General features: G+C 38.4%; 1 protein-coding gene and 1 non-coding gene across 2 annotated transcripts; both read left to right on the forward strand.

Annotated features, from left to right (window-relative positions):
• The first annotated feature begins 1,613 nt into the window (after positions 1-1,613).
• On the forward strand, positions 1,614-16,457 carry snai1b (snail family zinc finger 1b). Its single transcript, XM_041798802.1, has 4 exons — positions 1,614-1,859; positions 11,628-14,445; positions 14,740-15,294; positions 15,608-16,457. The coding sequence occupies exons 2-4, from the start codon at positions 14,364-14,366 to the stop codon at positions 15,787-15,789; spliced, it is 819 nt and encodes a 272-aa protein (XP_041654736.1). The 5' UTR covers positions 1,614-1,859; positions 11,628-14,363; the 3' UTR covers positions 15,790-16,457.
• Positions 3,386-3,457, forward strand: trnaa-ugc. Its single transcript has one exon. It is a non-coding gene; the product is annotated as a tRNA-Ala (tRNA).
• Positions 16,458-17,108: the final 651 nt, after the last annotated feature.

Here is a 17,108-nt window from a genome sequence, read left to right on the forward strand (position 1 = left end):
AATTGATTCTTCCATCTCCACAGGTGACTAACAAGCGACTAACTCAGCGAACAACTTCACCCATGAGAAACATATTTTAAAAGTCCAGACTTAAACAAACTAACATATACATTTCTGAATGGTTAATACAAATGTGACACCTTTTTGTATTTGCTCATGACAGCTGACATGGATATGATGATTGTTTTTTCTCGTATTTATTCATGAATACAAGTACATGATTAGCTGAAATTTTTATATGAGGGATCACTAAATTAAGTTAAAAGATAATATTAATTTTAAAGTGAATGAAGCAAAGCTTTGGCAGCATTAAAGAGAAGACTGGGATAACAAAAGTTGATAGCATTCATCCTCATTTAAGCACAAATGTCAATGAAATTACAGCTCACTCAATAGTTGTAAAGTGGTCTCATTTCTAAACCAATATCACAGGCTGATACATTTTGCATTAATAACCTGTGCTGAAATGTTTTATCTTTGATTTATGTTTAAAACGACAGTGTGATGACAAGCTTATTTCTAAATCTTAAGTGAGTTGATTCCACTCATTACAAGTCATGCAAAGCTAAGCTAATGCATGCTCTAGAAATGAGTTTGCCGTCAATCTTCTCAGCTCTCAGCATGGAGAGTACAAATATAAATGTTAAGCTATTTTTTAGACCCTGGAAAGAGATCTCTGTCTGCAGCTGCATCAACATTTCCAGAGTCTACTCTTTGATAGCGCAACAGCAGAAGGCAGAGCCAAGCTTGAACACAAAAACTAACATGATTTGTAAACCTCCCATGGGAGTGTGGAAAAATAATGTGTTGCTAAAGTTCAAAAGTCGGTTCATGCAGCTGTTGCAAAATTTATTGCACCTGATGTTTTGTCCGAGGGGGGTTTTGCTCATTTTGTTAACTTGTGGAAATGCTCGTCAGAGACCCTCACAGAAATTAACAAAATACAGTCAACAACTTAACTTTTGTGTTATATTAAAGTACACCTACAGTGCTCATAGAAGGTATTCACCCCTTGGATGTTTTACCCTTTTTTGATGTTATAACTCTCATTGCAGCCAATATAATGTGGCTTTTATTTTTTGACAAAAACATCAAAAAAGAACCTCTTTAATGTCTAAGTGAAAACAAATTTCTACAAAGTAATGTCAATCAAACAAAAATATGTAATGAAAAATAAGTGACTGTATAAATATCCCACCCCTTTAGAGTGACTGCCTTGAAGGTCCAGTACTCCTGACTATCATTACACCATGAAGACAAAAGAACACTCCATGCAACTCAAAGAAAATGTTATTGAAAAGCAGAAGTCAGAGGATGGATACAAAAAAAAAATCAAAGGCACTGAACATTTCTGAGTTCAGTTAAATCCATCATCAAGAAATGTAAGGAATATGGCACATGTGTAAACCTGCCTAGATCATTCCATACAAACTGAGTGACCACACAAGAAGGAGACTAGCGAGAGAGGCCACCAACATTGTAGTTGGAATGTACTGAAAATAATTTAGAATGCAATAATCTTTAATTTTCTCCAAAATGAGTGTCTTCTCATTAGCACATTTAAGTTTGGTACTTTCTCTACTGGGTTTGCCAACTGTGACATTTGGAGGCCTGCTCTCTTAGATAAAGGATTTTTTTCTGCATGTCATATTTTAAGCTGCCAGTCTGTGCATGGCGATATCAACAGTGTTTGACAGTCACAGGACAAGCTTCCAACCACAGACATAACACTTGTCTGACCACTATTCCTTACTCAGCACTGGCTCAACATAGCAGGTTCCTGTCATCCATCCAAACCCAAACAACAACAGGAATAATGGCAGACATCGACCAGAGTCCAGCCCCCTCTCTTCAGGCAGGTGTGTATTATTTTGCAGACTGATCGGAGATGCTGGGGAGGTGTTAGTCCGTCTCTTCTCTCTTCTTTCCCATTTCCTTCTTCACCCCTCCTAAAGCTCTCATGCCATGCGTGCATCCCCTGAGTCTGTCCCTACAAGGCTTAAGCAAACAGGGGCCTGGAAGTGGTGTCCTTGGCAGGAGTGTGCTGATAAACACCGCATGAGTGAGGACAGGCTGTGCTCTCCAGAGGGGGTTGACAGCTCCTCATTTACGCTCTAACTGGAAGCTGAAACATAACAGGAGGGCTATTTTAAAATCTCCAAACAATTAGGGTACCTTGATGATGACAAAGCACTGAATTTGGCCACTTGTGTTGTGTCAGACCAAGCTTATGTCAGAAAAATTGTGTTGTAGGATAATGTCACTGACATTCATGTCTCCATCCAGACCAAATAATCCGTCACCCCCAAGTTAGCATGGGAAGAAGATGAGCCTCTTGCTCAGATGTGACCTCTAGCTGAAACCAAAACATGACCTACAGGCTATAAAAAGCACCGGTCAAGGACTAAACCAAATATAATTTTGCAAATAAATACACCAGTTACTTTTCCATTCATCAACCCCAACATCATTTAGTTCTCCAGCTTATAAAACACTACAATAAAACAGCACTTAGTCTCTGTATCTTTAGAGTACCTAGATACTCTTTTATTAAAGGAAAATCAATTCAATTATATCAGTTCTTCAGTTAGCCAACTTAAACACACACACGGCCTGCACAAACAGGGACACACATTTAGAAAAATATGTACCACAAGTCCAGGTCAGGGGTTGAAACCAGGTTGAAGATATGTTCTAAAATTACATAACCTGACCTCAGCCAACCAAAAATATCCCTCTCAACTGTCATCACATATAGCCTATGGAGGATGTGAGCTGCTAAATTTCAAATAAATAAAAAACTAAATAAAAATAATTTTTAAAAAGAACTAACTAACTAAATCAAATAAATGAATACATTAAAATATATATTAGAGAAGTTATGGGAAACATATAGCCATTAAGTTGTTGTGGAAATGTAAAATAATAATAATAATAATAATAATAAAATAAATAAATAAATAAATTGTTCTTAATTAATTTACCTTTGGATTTCTTCCCTAATTTTATAGAACGGAGCTACTTGTGAAAATTTTGCAACTGTTTTATTTTGTTTTTTATTCACTAAAGTGTAGTTCTTGCGTAGGCTTGCACACGTGTATCTATGTTGAGTCCTGTGGTTGAGTCCTAATCATGACCAAAATTTTGACTTGAACATAAATCTTCAGTATGTCACTCACGCGCACATCGGCCACACAAAGACAAATGACGGTCCGGAGGTCTCTCTGGAGGGTTCAAACCATGGTTAAGTTGTGGTCTGAGATTACATAACATGGCCCAAGGCAGAACCAAAATTATCCTTCTCAGCTCCCATATCCTTTTACAGGCGTTCACTCAGCGGTTTTACCAACTGTAAATACTGTGTATTTCGCATTAACGTCCAGTAGGGGATGTAGCTCAGTGGTAGAGCGCATGCTTTGCATGTATGAGGCCCCGGGTTCAATCCCCGGCATCTCCACTGTTTTCCGTCTTTGGTTGCTTTCCTGATTTTCAAAGCATGATGGAAGTGAAGGGTAGGGTTGTGTCTTTTTTAAATAATTCATAACGTCGAATGTATTTGTCGCTGAAATTTAATTTTTTCGGTATTTTATCTGTTCACGTCATTTGTTACAAATACTTTAGGAATCTCAAATCCAAATCCAAATAAAAATAAAATAAATAATAAAAACATTGTAATTCATGGAACTGCTTAACTAAAAACGCTGAAATAATGGGGAAAAACGAAAAAAAAAACAGTACAAACACATCAGATTTAACACATTAGTTTCCTTCTTGCATGGGCTATTATGTTTTTTGAGTTACCTTTTGCATTGCTTGTGACTGCACCTCTGTTTTACACAATCTTGTACATATTGTTTATATTTTAACTGTTATAATGTTTGTTCTTTGCATAGTTTACCAATCAAATTCCTAAAGCAGCGCTTCCAAAAATGTAGGCTTGAGACAACCGAAGGGCCCCAAAGGTACTGCAGGTGGGCCATGAGGGATTAGTTGCAATAAATAAAACCAGGAACTTAATTTCAAACATTAAATTCATCTTTAAAATGATTTTTAAAAAGCCTTTTAAGTCCAAGAATCAAATATACACATTTATATCATAAGAAAGAAAGAATGCAGGGTTTTGGTGGGCCCCAGAAGATTTTCAGGTTTCCTTTTAGGCCCCAGCAGGTTTGGGAAAAGGTGTCCTAAAGCATACCTGGCCAATCACGTAGACTGCAATGTAATATACAAATAACAATTCATATTATTTTTTCTAATTTTGTATGTTTTAAGACATTTTCCATGAAAACATAATCAAAGCAGCAGGGATCTGGAAGTGTTGCCAGGGATTTATTTGTTTAAATAGGCTTTACAGAGTTGTAGGGTGATAATCCAGACCATTCTGTATGCCTTTTTAATTTATTTGTGTTAAAATGCTTTAATGATTGTGGCTTCTTGGATTAAAAACATTTAAGAGTGTCAAAATAAAAATGTTCTACTCACAATGGTGCATGTTTACACATAATGTTGGCTGGTATTTAAATCTACAGCTGTGGCAGAAAGTCAGTCAGTCTGTAGTGATGATTTTAAAACCACCAGAAGGGGGAACAAGAAACATACACAGTAGCCAAAACCATGATCTGATCTGGTTGAAAACATATTAAAACAGCACAGACTCAGTGTGAATCAGAGTGTCTGATTTTAATTTTGTGACTGACAACTATTTACAAAGCAGTTCTGATCAAAGTGTCACCTTTGCACATTTTCTGTTAAGCTGTCTGTATTGTAAGCAATGGTTGGTTTAACCACTGACATGGAAACGCCATTAGACATGTTCATCACTGGTCTTTGAACGCCCCCCACTGGTTACTCAGAGAATTGTTCCTCTAGGCCATTTCAACTGTGAACAGCAGGTGGCGTCACTTCCTTATCTGTTTCTAAAGCTGCCAGCTGGAGGGTTAGGATTAACGTTGAAATTAAAAAGGAAAAAATCCCTAGAGTTCAAAGGCATAGCATCAGTAAACTGGTGTTTTATTTGAACAGAAACACTTTGAACAAATTCAGTCAACTTATATGACTTTCTCTATAAAATATAGAAACAATATTTTTCAGATATTCCTTTCATTTGCCTTTTTGTCCAACCAGCAATACACCATGTTAAAAACACAAGGTTTGGTTGTTGTGGCACTGAAAATTCTATTTTTGGGTCAATGACATATAAGGTTTTAATCATTGCAGTTGCAACACCTTACATTTACAACTAATTTGAAATTAAATTGGTAAATATTTTGACAAATGTTTTACTTTTTGCTAGCTAGAAAATGGATACTTATATCTTTAAAATAAAATAAAGAATTTTATGGTAAAATGACATTTTTGCTGTTTCACCTTGGATGTACCACCGACATGAAGAGTACCCACTCACCTAAGTAAAATTGTAATGAATGATTTTTGTGAAAAAATATGTGATACCTCTTTTACCTTATTAGAGATAAAGTAAATATTCTGAGTTTTAATTCATATTATTTATTTCAGATATTGACACTTTTTGCAGTTGCACCACCTAAAACTGGTTGCACCTCCTCACATTTGCAAAAAATTTCACATAAACAGGAAAATACTTCAACACAAGTCATTACTTTTGCTCTTGTTAAAAAGTGAAGACATATTTTCTTTAAAAAAATTACAATTGTCATGGTAAAATAAGGTTTAATCAGTTTTACCTTGGTTATACTACAAGGCATGTAAAGAGTACCTGCATGTCTGTGACTGAAAATAAATGTTTTTATCTTCACTTGGAAAGGAGCTATAAACTGTTTCACTTGGCTTTGAGTGTCAGATGAAGTCATTATTGTTATTATTATTTGTTGATCATTAAATTTTTTCATTAAACTTTATTCATAAACAAAATTTAGCTGTTAAATTCATGAATCAACCACATTGTAAATATTACAGACAAAGTCAGACTTCATAAAAATGTGTCTAATCCAGGTTTAATTATGTATAGACCCTCATTAGATGTTTAGCTACATGGATGGTAGCTTGTTTTACCTACCTTAGCTATGTAGTTTATGTTGCCTTTATTATTATTATTTTTTAATTATGTTTGTTATAAATATCATTTGTGACAATACAATAATAACAACAACCACAAAAAAAAAAAAAAGGAAGATGCTTAAAGGACAGTGAGGTGGTCAGGATTGACAAGGTAGAGAATTATACACAACAGACTTTTTCATCACTTCATTTTAAAATTGAAGTCCCATGATTCCAATGGGTGCCACCCTGACTTTTAAGAACTTGCAAATTCAGGAACAAAAGTTTTTTGATGATTTTACAAACTTTGAAATGATCAATTTTAATAACACCGTTTATATTTCAAAGATTTCAACCAAAAAAACATGCCTAAGTTATTCTCATTGGAATTTCTCAAAATTAAAATGCCATTTTTAAAGAATCTGTTCATGTGAAATCTATTAGATTTATTATTATACAAATTATAATTAGTTATATTGATCATGCCAAGCATAAAATTCAATTTAATTTCAAATAGAAGATGGAGAATGCATTGCTCAAAATTGAGTTGTTTCAAAAAGTACATCAGAATTTTTAAAACCTTTTAAAAACCTGCACATTTGAAATTTTACAGTAGCGTGAACACGAATTAATAAGAATTAATAAGGGTGTAACTCATTCACAAAAACCACAAGAAAAAATGAGGGAAAGACTTTAAAACAGCACAAGGCTTAAAATATGTATATACATTTCTAAGTTTAGGACATTTTCTAATTCCTTATGATGCCGTCTCCACAATGTCCATCCCCCTAAGAACATCAACAACTGACCATCACATGACCTTCAGCAGTGTCATATATTACATCAAAGAGTCCCTGCAGTTAAAGTGAGGAGTCTGCATGTTGTCCAGATAAGACTAGAGCAGACGTAAACACTAACAGGCATCTGGCCAAATTCCGACTCTACCTGCTTTTCTACGAGATTGTAGGTGTAAGAATGTGTTCAAATGAAAGAAAAAGCACAGAGTAAAAGAAACAAGAAAAAAGTATACTATGTTTATATACAGATATACACTGCATGGAAATGGTCGGTTTCCATATGGAAATGGTCGGTCATATATGTTTGCTCACATGTAACTCTGTCAGTGTCTTTGTCCGATGGTTAATGAGGCCGCCATGCAGCAGCCGGTGCTCTAACCAAATATAATCATGTTTTGTTGATAATCTGGTGATAAAACAGGTTTCTACTACGTGCGCATTCAAGACTATTAATTGCAGTCATGTACAAATGCAGAAAGAAAAATTCAGTCAAAATATCACAGACAGTGGGAAAATCCAATAACAAACTAGAGCAAGAAATACACTGTGCTGATAATTCTAGGTCAATTCTCCATAAGTAAAGTTTGAAATTCAGCATGATGGTGCAGTGTTTACAGCAAAAAGTTTCCTCCCACAGACCAAAGGCATGCCTGCTTAGTCAAATCAGCAACACTAAATTGCCCATAGGTGTGATCCTGTACAATATTGCTAAATGTCAGCCCTGCGATTGACTGGCAACCGGTCCAGGATGCACCACACTTCTTGCCCAGTTGCAGTTAGGATTGGCTGCAGCCACTTGTAACCCTCAATGTAATGAGCAATATAAGTAATATCCTCCAGTGACCTGAGCCTAGCCATCCAGTAAGAAATGATTATATGGAGGTATAGTGGAGTATTTTTTGATGATAGACCAAAAAGACTTGCTGAGGCCAAGCATGAACAAAATGAAAGAAAAAAAAAAAAAAAAATTCAGTGAAAATTCTTAAATGTTTTTCAAAGTATCCCATAAAAATACCCCGAAAGTTCTTGCAATATTCCCCAAATGATTAAGTGAAACTTTAACATAAAGCCTCATAATTCCAATAAAACAAATCCTGCAAAAACTCAAAAAAAAACTTCAAAAAAACTCCCTCAAATTTCAAAGCAAATTTCCCCTTAAATATCTGATCATATTCCCAAAAATGTACATACACTTCCCAAAATTTCCTTTGAACTGACAGAAAATCCCCCAAACATCCAAACAAATTCTCTTAAATTATCTTGAACAGTTTTGAAAATTTTAATACCCCCCCCAAAAAAATCCCCAAAATGTACAAATACATTTCCCAATTTTCCATGAAAATACCTAAAAATTCCAAACAAATTTCCATTTTTAAGAAAATTCTCCAAAAATTGTAAAGCAAATTTCACCTTAAATTACTTATCAAATTTCTAAAAATGCACATTTGATCCCCAAAATTCCATTAAAATTACAGAACCCCCCCCCCCCCCCAAAAAAAATCCCCTTAAATTTCTGAGAATTCTTGAAAATGTAAAATTCTTCCCCCATGCCTGATCAAATTTCTAAAAAGAAAATAAAATCTCTAAAAATGTTAAAGCAAATTCCCTCCAATTTCTCACCCATTCCCTGAATTTTAAGTAAATTTCCCAAACTTCCATGAAAATGCCTGAAAAATCTCCAAGCAAACTCCCCAACACATCCAAAGAATTGCATGAAAAATGACAAATTTCAAAGCAAGCCCCCCCCCCAAAAAAAAATTCCCACAATGCTCAATACTCAATGCAAACATACACCAAAAATTTTTATGAAAAAAAATTTTGAAAATTTCACAGCAAATTATTCAACTTTTCAAGCAAGTGACTTCAACTGAATGGACATTCAAGGCAATTATCTAAAAAAATCTAACAGTAGAAATGATTACGGGAAGCTGGAATGTAATGTCTTCAAATGTACATGGAGGAAAGGATATATGGAAGGATGAATGAGAAATTTCAAAGCATGAAGATTTCTTATTCATGAGAATTTTGCTACACACGGTCAATGTGGTATTGATATATCTATTTGTCTTCTCTAAAGAAATGGAGTATTCCTGAAAATTCAAATTTTGTTGCTACACATTCTTTTCTTTTTTCTTTACAAAATTTGCTTTGGAAACAGTTAACTACAGTTAAAGCGAACTGCAGATAAGAGCCACTCAGGTCAACAACATGGGGTGCCACCATAAAGACATGCTCAGAAAAAAAGACTGTTGAATATCCATGACACTTTTGAACATTTTGCCCATTTTAACCTGCAGACTAGTCCTGACTTTAAATTAGGTATGCTGTTTTGCACAATCTGGATTAGAGCCTACCAATACAGTCAGTCTAAAATGGGATGCATGTTGCACAGCGAGTTACATACACCACTTGACATTAAACCAAAGATCTGACTCTCACTCTAACGTGTGTGATTGTGTTCCAAAGTTTGTGTAAACTACAGAGCATGTGTTGTGGGGGAGTGTGTCCATATGACCAGTCCTGCATTCCAGTGGGATAATCTTATCTCTCTCCTGCTGAGCTTATGGACCTCTGAACCTGAGGGCCATCACACATTACAGAGAGTCATAGACAGAAGTGGTCATTTTAGCCTCTAAAATGTAAGTAGATGTTAGACTGGTTCAAAGGCCTCGATGTCCAGGCGGATCCTTCACACACTCATCTGAGCTTATTCACATTTAATCAGTGTCTTTACATCGCCACATCCAAGAGTCGGGGGATCTCCTGTCTTCTTTTATCATCTTAGAGAACCTGACCCAACTTGTTTGTTCTTTTCTGTTGTTGTCTGGTTATCCTGGAAAAACAACCTGCTTGAACATCAAATGTAAATGCACTCAAAGTGATCGTTGGATGGGGACTGAATGAACTGACTGACCGAATGCCAACAATGAACCTGATTGTTCACAGGCCATCACTGAGGGGTTTTTAAATGTAAAACACAGCTTTCAGCTGTACCTGTGTACTTGTCACTGCAGCAGAAGCATTTGTACACTCACAATAGGTGTTAGGGAGGAGGCTTCTTCTTAAACATATGAAAGGCCACTGGAGTACAGAACAATCAGCAGCCACCATCTTCAAAGTGGCATGACATAACTTGATATAAAACACACAAAGGTACAGTTGTACTGTTGCAAAAAAGCATATATTTGACCTCAAAATTATGTTTAAAAAACAATAACCTGAAGCTAATACTCCTTACATTTAAAGGGAATTATTACCTTTGGGGGAAGGTAAAAATATCCAACTTTAAAAACTGTAATTATTTCCTATGAATGTATGTACATGAAAACTAAATGTTTGTTGTTGTTTTTGTTGCCTTTTTACATCTGCCAGTTGATTCAAGTCAGCTTAAGCTCAAGTCACATCAAAAACAAAGCCATAGCAATTCTGTTGTTCGCCACGAAACAGGAAGTTGTTTTTTAAGCGTCTTAAAACACTGGTAGAGCCATGAATGTTTGCAGAGTGGCTTAAAATATGTCAACATCGCTGTGTGGAAATTATAATTATATGTACTTCTAAATCTCTGCCAACTCATTTTTTCTTTCGTCTCGGGAAATTGTGCGTACCCTGTATGTTTAGGACACAGGAACTTGTTTGAACAGGAAGAGCCACACAGCCTTCACTTGAGTTTTGTTTACATGCAATAAAATATGTTTTTGTCAGCTATCTATAAACTGTAAAATTACTTAAATTTGGATCAGATCAACCCTCTCTGAGGGCTTTCTTCATCAGAAGAACACCTTGGATTTTGCAGAATGCTCCATAATTGATAAAGAATCTCTCCATTTCTCATTCAAAAATGTTGTGCTAAGATTTATGGCTCTACAAGTGTTTCAAGACTGGAAAAAACTTCTTGTTTCATGGCGAATAAAAGATACTTATATGACTAATTTTTTAAAAGTGACTAATTTTCTATTCTCACATTACATTATGGGAAGTTAGTGCAATGAGACACAAAGACTGCATTTTATCTTATTTTAATCTTTTTTAATGGGATGTAAACAACTTTGATTTTTTTTTTTTTGTTTTTTTTTTCCACATTCACTAAACCTCAGAGCATTGATACATAACATGTCTCAGGACACACCACCTCCTATTTATGAGGAATGGCACACTCATTTCCACAAGTATATATTGTATTTGACTCCATTTTCCCACGATAACATGTCAACTTAGTTTATCAACGAGAAATTAAGAAATAATAAGAAATTAAAACCATCATTGAAAACTTTGTAATCCCATGACAAGAATATAAATAAGTCAAAATTTTAAGACAGCAACTGTTATGGACTTGTTACAACAGAAAACTGAGTAAATTAATGGATATTAAGTCCACTTAGGACCCTGTTTATTGTAGACTTTTGCCACAATTCTTTTCGTCAGGCTAACATTTGCGACTCACTTCTGGGTGAGAACCACCACTTTAGAGGAAGTGCTGTACTTTGCCACATTTTAAGTATTTGCAGGCATTTGTAGCTCAGTCATTAAGGACTTGAGTTTGGAACTAGAGGGTCACCGAATCAAGTGCCAGCTCACTCATCCTGCTGAGTCACCCTGGACAAAGGCACAGAACCCTCAACGCTCAAGGCAGGTGCCCTTACACTGCAGCAACCCTGCTATTTGACACCCCTCTATCTATAAGATCTTGTTTATACATGTGCATGTATTTCAGCCCTTGTGCCTGTAGCATGTTCAGTAACATAATGTAAAACTGCACTGCCAATCAAGGGCACTAAAACCCCTGAATAAAAAATGTGTCTTTTGTGTTATTTTCAGTCCCGAGGTTTTCCAGCAGACACTTCTGAGCCTCTGTGGGAACATGGACTCGCTTCAACCCCGAGGCTGCAGAAGAGACATCTGTTCTGACTGAACTGCAAACTTTTCATGTCTTCACGTCCTCATTGTGTCATGAGGTCACTCTGACCATGTTGTAACACAGACTGTCTGAAGACTCTCCTCTGGAGAGCAAATTCAACAGTGTGTGATCAGCTGTTTTCACCCTTACAGCCTATGGTGTGTGTTTGTGCAGGGCTGGTTTTAGTTATCTAGAGGCCCCAGGCAAAGGCCATTATTAGGCCCATCCTCATTTAGGTATAAACAATCACAGCAAGTGACATAATATGTTGAAGCATCTATATTCAGGTAGCAAAGCCATACAATAACAGAACAAACACAAATGTGACCAAATATCCCACAGAGCATACTCATTGCCTCTTAGAGGAGTATCAAAGCAAACTACTCCATTCTTTGGCAACATGGTTATTTATTCACCCAATTTTAACTTTGAATCAACTCACTATAACTGCTTAATATAAGGATATTTTGGGGCTGTGTACGGGCCTTGGATCTTGCTGTTGAGGCAGGGGTTAGGGCTTTTTCGGATAATCCTTTTTGGTGCTATTTTATTCACTATTCCCCCCTTATTCATGCTTGAAATACACGGCTTAATCATTGCAAGTAATTATAGACCTATACCTCAATTTTGGTGCACAACTTAATAACTATACTTGAAGCCCCTTGAAGCAAGAGGCCCCAGGCAAACCCTTGCCTGACTGTAAAACCACCTGTGTGTTTGTGTCAAGTCAGGTGTGTGTTTCACTTCGCCATAATTTTAGTGGGAAAAAGACACCAGAATTTAGAATAAATGTCACTGAACAGCCAAATCCGCACCCATCTTTGCTGTATAATATGAGCACTTGAACACCATCTGTACACCCAGATCCACACCTCAGATGACTTTCTCGTGTGTCTTTGCTATTTGCTTTTTGTTTTTACTACCGTCCTGCCCTCGTGACCCCCAGTCTACATGGCGTCGGCGTCAACAAGCGCTCTAACGAAGTGTGAACTTTTGGGCATGCAGTGACAGTGGCGCCTTTAGACAGGTGCATATAGCCCCATCAGCGGCCACCGTGGAGCTTTTACACTCTTTGAAATTTTAAACAGGACCCACCGAGGACTGAGACATTCCAGTGTAACGACTGGCACCTGATTTTTCAAACTCGCAGGGTGGGTGCATCAGTGGAGCAAGTTTAAAACAAGATTTAAATGGCTACTCTTGTCATAGAGTAAGTCTGAAGCTGCATTTGAGGATTGTGGTCCGAACACATTTTTACGAAAAGAAACCTGAAGTGTAATCCAAATGCATACACGTGTTCAAATAGCTGTAAAATGAGGATAAATGCAGTCAAATAAGACCTAAAACAAAAGTTAAAAATCACTGACAATATCAAATGTGAAAAATCAGACGTTAACCTACAATCTTAGAACTTTAGAAAGACTGAAAAATCGTACTTATCTAGATTTAAGGCTAAAAGTGTGCTTTTTACGCGTGGAACGTGTACAGCCAGGATCATTGCGCAGATTCACTCAGAGAAAAACAAAATGCATTGTTTAAATCCCGTTCCTCTGGGGGCATCATCATGGTGGATTTCCTCCTTGCTTGTCACCTAAAGGCACAACATTTATTAGGACCCTGTCTGGGTTCGAATCATCAAAATAGTCCCTAACAACTCGGGTTAATTTTACCTCAGATCACGCTGTGAGCAAGCTGTGGAACAGTGCCTCTTTTATTTCACGCGCTTATTTCCCGCAGAGATGTGGAGAGAATGGGACTTAAAAGTGAACCAAGTGTATTGTATTTTGTGCTGCTAAGAGAACAGAGCGCTTGTCTTTGGTAGTTCCCTGTAGATGTGTCATCACCGGGGTGCGTAAAAGCTCCAGGGCGCACAGAAGAGCATGCGTAAAATCAGACACTTTGGCCTATATGGCAGGAAGGAGGGATAATGAATAATCCAACCCGGTTTAGATGTGTCATATCATATTGCTAACAAGATTTTTTCTTTATTTGGAACATGATCTCCATCATATTTTGTACTGTGTATAGACATTTTTGTGTGTAGTGTGCGCCATCTTGTATTTCTTATTTAATTTGTGTCGCTCACTCCTCTGCAGCATTATCTTAAAAAAAAAAAAAATGGAGTTTATAGTTAACTGAACTGCTAAAAGAGTTAGAAGCAATGTCAAAAGTATCAGAAAAACATTTATTTTGCGTGTCATTTACCATTTGAGTTTATAAATCCTTGTGCGCATTTACATTTTCGTGGAATTTCTATTCTAATAGTGCTGTGATTTACTCAGGTTGTATGCTTAAATGCTTCCCTGCGGTAACAATAGAACAGTTAGAGCCGTGAAATGCACAGTTACGCCTGGGCTTTAGAGCAGCTTTTGGCACATTGGGCACCTGTGGTGAATGGGGCTGCCTGGTGGCGCCCTGGCGCACGGGGTGTGTCTCTGGGCGGGGAAGTGCCCACCCACCCTGCTGCTTCTCCTTGCTAGTTGCTATATGAGGAGGCAACTTAGCGGGCAGTCAGCAGGATACACACACACAACCTCGGTGGTGGAGCTACTTTTCGCAAACAGTGACAGTAGCGGCTCGAAGAAAGTTCTCCAGAATCAGCGCGAACTCCACCGTTGGATCTTTTTTGTAACACAACATAAAAGTCAAACTTCAACATGCCGCGGTCATTCCTGGTCAAGAAGTATTACTCAAACAAGAAGCCATATTACAGAGAAAACCAGCTGGAAAGCCAAACGGGTACGTGTCTTACTTAATACTTACTTTGTGACTTATGCATCACACTTAGCCCGTCATTAAATAAGCTGTTAACAGAGTCACATCACGTGCAGATCAGATCCATGTGCTACATCAGACAGGGCTGCATCATGAACAGAAAAGGCCACCTGCAGCATGTGCTAATAGAGCAGCTGAATTGGTTTTAAATGCAGGCTGCAACAAGACAGCAAGAATGAAAACAAGATTTGAGCTTAACCACATTATGAGTCCATTAAAGTGGCACCACACCTGACTTCCTCTCCTCTGTTTCTCCAGCTTTTGTCCCTGAAAGCTTTCCACTGGCTGAACTTCCAACACAGAACAACAGCTCAGCCCTGACCTGCTACTCTTCCAGCCCATTTTCCAGCAGCACCGACACCCTTCCTGCATCTCTGTCCCCGATCACCCCAGTGTCCCTATCCCCTTCTCTGCTGCACCCACTGGATCTCAGCAGCTCCCCCTCCAGCAGCAGTGGCGAGGAAGAGGAGGACGGCGGGCGTACCTCAGATCCCCCCAGCCCGGATGTCATCCAACACCTCTATCACTGCATGCACTGCAGCAACAGCTACACCAGCCTCTCTGCACTGTCCCACCATCAGATGTTACAGCACCCGCACTCCCTTTGTGCTCCGCTGCAGCAGACGCCTTCCCTGCCCAGTGATGTCTCAACACGCCCGGCCTTCCACTGCAAACACTGCCCTAAGGAATACACAAGCCTGGGAGCTCTGAAAATGCACATACGCTCACATACTCTTCCTTGTGTGTGCCCTACCTGCGGCAAGGCCTTCTCCAGACCATGGCTTCTCAGAGGACACATTCGCACACACACTGGTACGCTTTTACAACAGCTTTCACATTTGTGCGTCAGACTGATCACTCTGTTTACTTGTTAATCTAACACCCTGTTGCACTGTGTACTCATTGATATTCATTGATCTCCCCTGATGAGAGCTAATGTTATTGCTTAGCATGGCTAAAACTTATCTCATCTGCATGCAAAAAGGCAATCTGCATTAATGAAGTTAGACTACAGCTCCAGCAGTGTTATCTCTGAATCCTTTGAAAAACAATGACCAGAGGACAAACCTTTTGGCCTGCTAATGAGTGGTTTCCCTGCCTCTAATCAGTATTTTCTTTACCCCAGGTGAGCGCCCTTTTGCATGCCAACATTGTAACCGGGCCTTCGCTGACCGCTCCAACCTGCGTGCTCACCTGCAGACCCATTCAGAAGTGAAGAAGTACCAGTGTGGATCCTGCTCACGGACATTCAGCCGCATGAGTCTGCTGCACAAACACACAACGTCTGGATGCTGCCCAGCCTCGTAGACTGACATTCCTTGAACTACTGCTGTGAGCCAGATTAAGCCGCTCACTGGTTCGAATCTCCTCCTCATTAGAGCCAAAACACACCCAAAGGAACACTGGATGGGACAGAAAACGAGCGTCCTGGCTGCAAAGACTTCTTAAGTGCCTTAAAATTTCAAGACTGTACTTATATTCATTTCTTGGTGTCCGCAGCACCTTTTTTCCTGCTGCATCTTGTTAAGTGTGTATTTGTTGTTTAGGGGCAGCTGGACATGCAAATAATCCCCAGGAAACCCCATCGGTGCCGGCCGGTCCGGGACTCTGGCCATGTTGCAGCTGCTAGGGTGTGTGTATATGTGGGGATGTCATTCCTCACCATACAATACATACATGGCATGCGTGTGTCAGTATGAGCAAGTGTGTGTTGAGACAGCTGTCTGTGCATGGTGTGCTGTGGAGGCAGGGTGCTGACTGACGTGTAAGCCATGACCTCGGCAACAGGTGACCCTCCTCATGCCACACTCATTGTGCACTAAAGGACCACTTAAACTTGACCAAAAAACCTTTACTAAAATCTTTTGTACAAGATTTGTTTTCAGAAACAGCTTTTATTAACCTTTTTTTTTGCTTCAAATGGGAAACACTGTGTCTTTTTCTGCCATGCCTAAATAAAGTCTTGTTTTTTAAAAGAAAAACCCCTCTTGTGCTTGCTTTGTGTTGTTAGATTTATTATGATTTCAACAGGCATTGTATCAACTAAATGAGTTCATTAGGACAGACTTGACAGATCCTGAATGGGAAGATAGAGCGGCGTATGTGTGAGTGGGTTTAGGAGGAGCAGGGACAGCTTTGTGTGCTGTTGAGTGATAGGGGAACACCTGCACACACCTGCTCGGCTGTCAGCGCTGAAAAACGCCGTGGCAAATGTGGGGAGCACATGCTGAATAGGAGAGGGGGGATTGGAGACAGGGATTGCAGGTGGGAGAAGAAGGGGTGAGCAGTGGTTTCGGAACATTTTTAACTGTGGTGTGAACATAGCCCAAGTGTTTAAATATTGTCAGTATTTTCATTAGTGTATTTAAACAAATTAAATTGATAGTGCATTAAATAAGTGTTTTACATTTGTGTTTATGTTACTATCTGGTTGATCAAATTAATTTGACACATTTGACCACTTAACTCCAAAAAGCTCTTTTCTAACTCCTTCATTCAAGAATGAAAACTCTATCCTCAATTATGGTTAAGATTTTTTTGAAGTGCAATAACTTTCCAACGCAGATGGATTTGCCAGACTCCATGTCTGTCATCAGGCAAATCCATTCTGCAAAACTTCAATATAC

This window comes from Cheilinus undulatus, linkage group 11, assembly GCF_018320785.1.
Source record: "Cheilinus undulatus linkage group 11, ASM1832078v1, whole genome shotgun sequence".
NCBI lineage: Eukaryota > Metazoa > Chordata > Actinopteri > Labriformes > Labridae > Cheilinus > Cheilinus undulatus.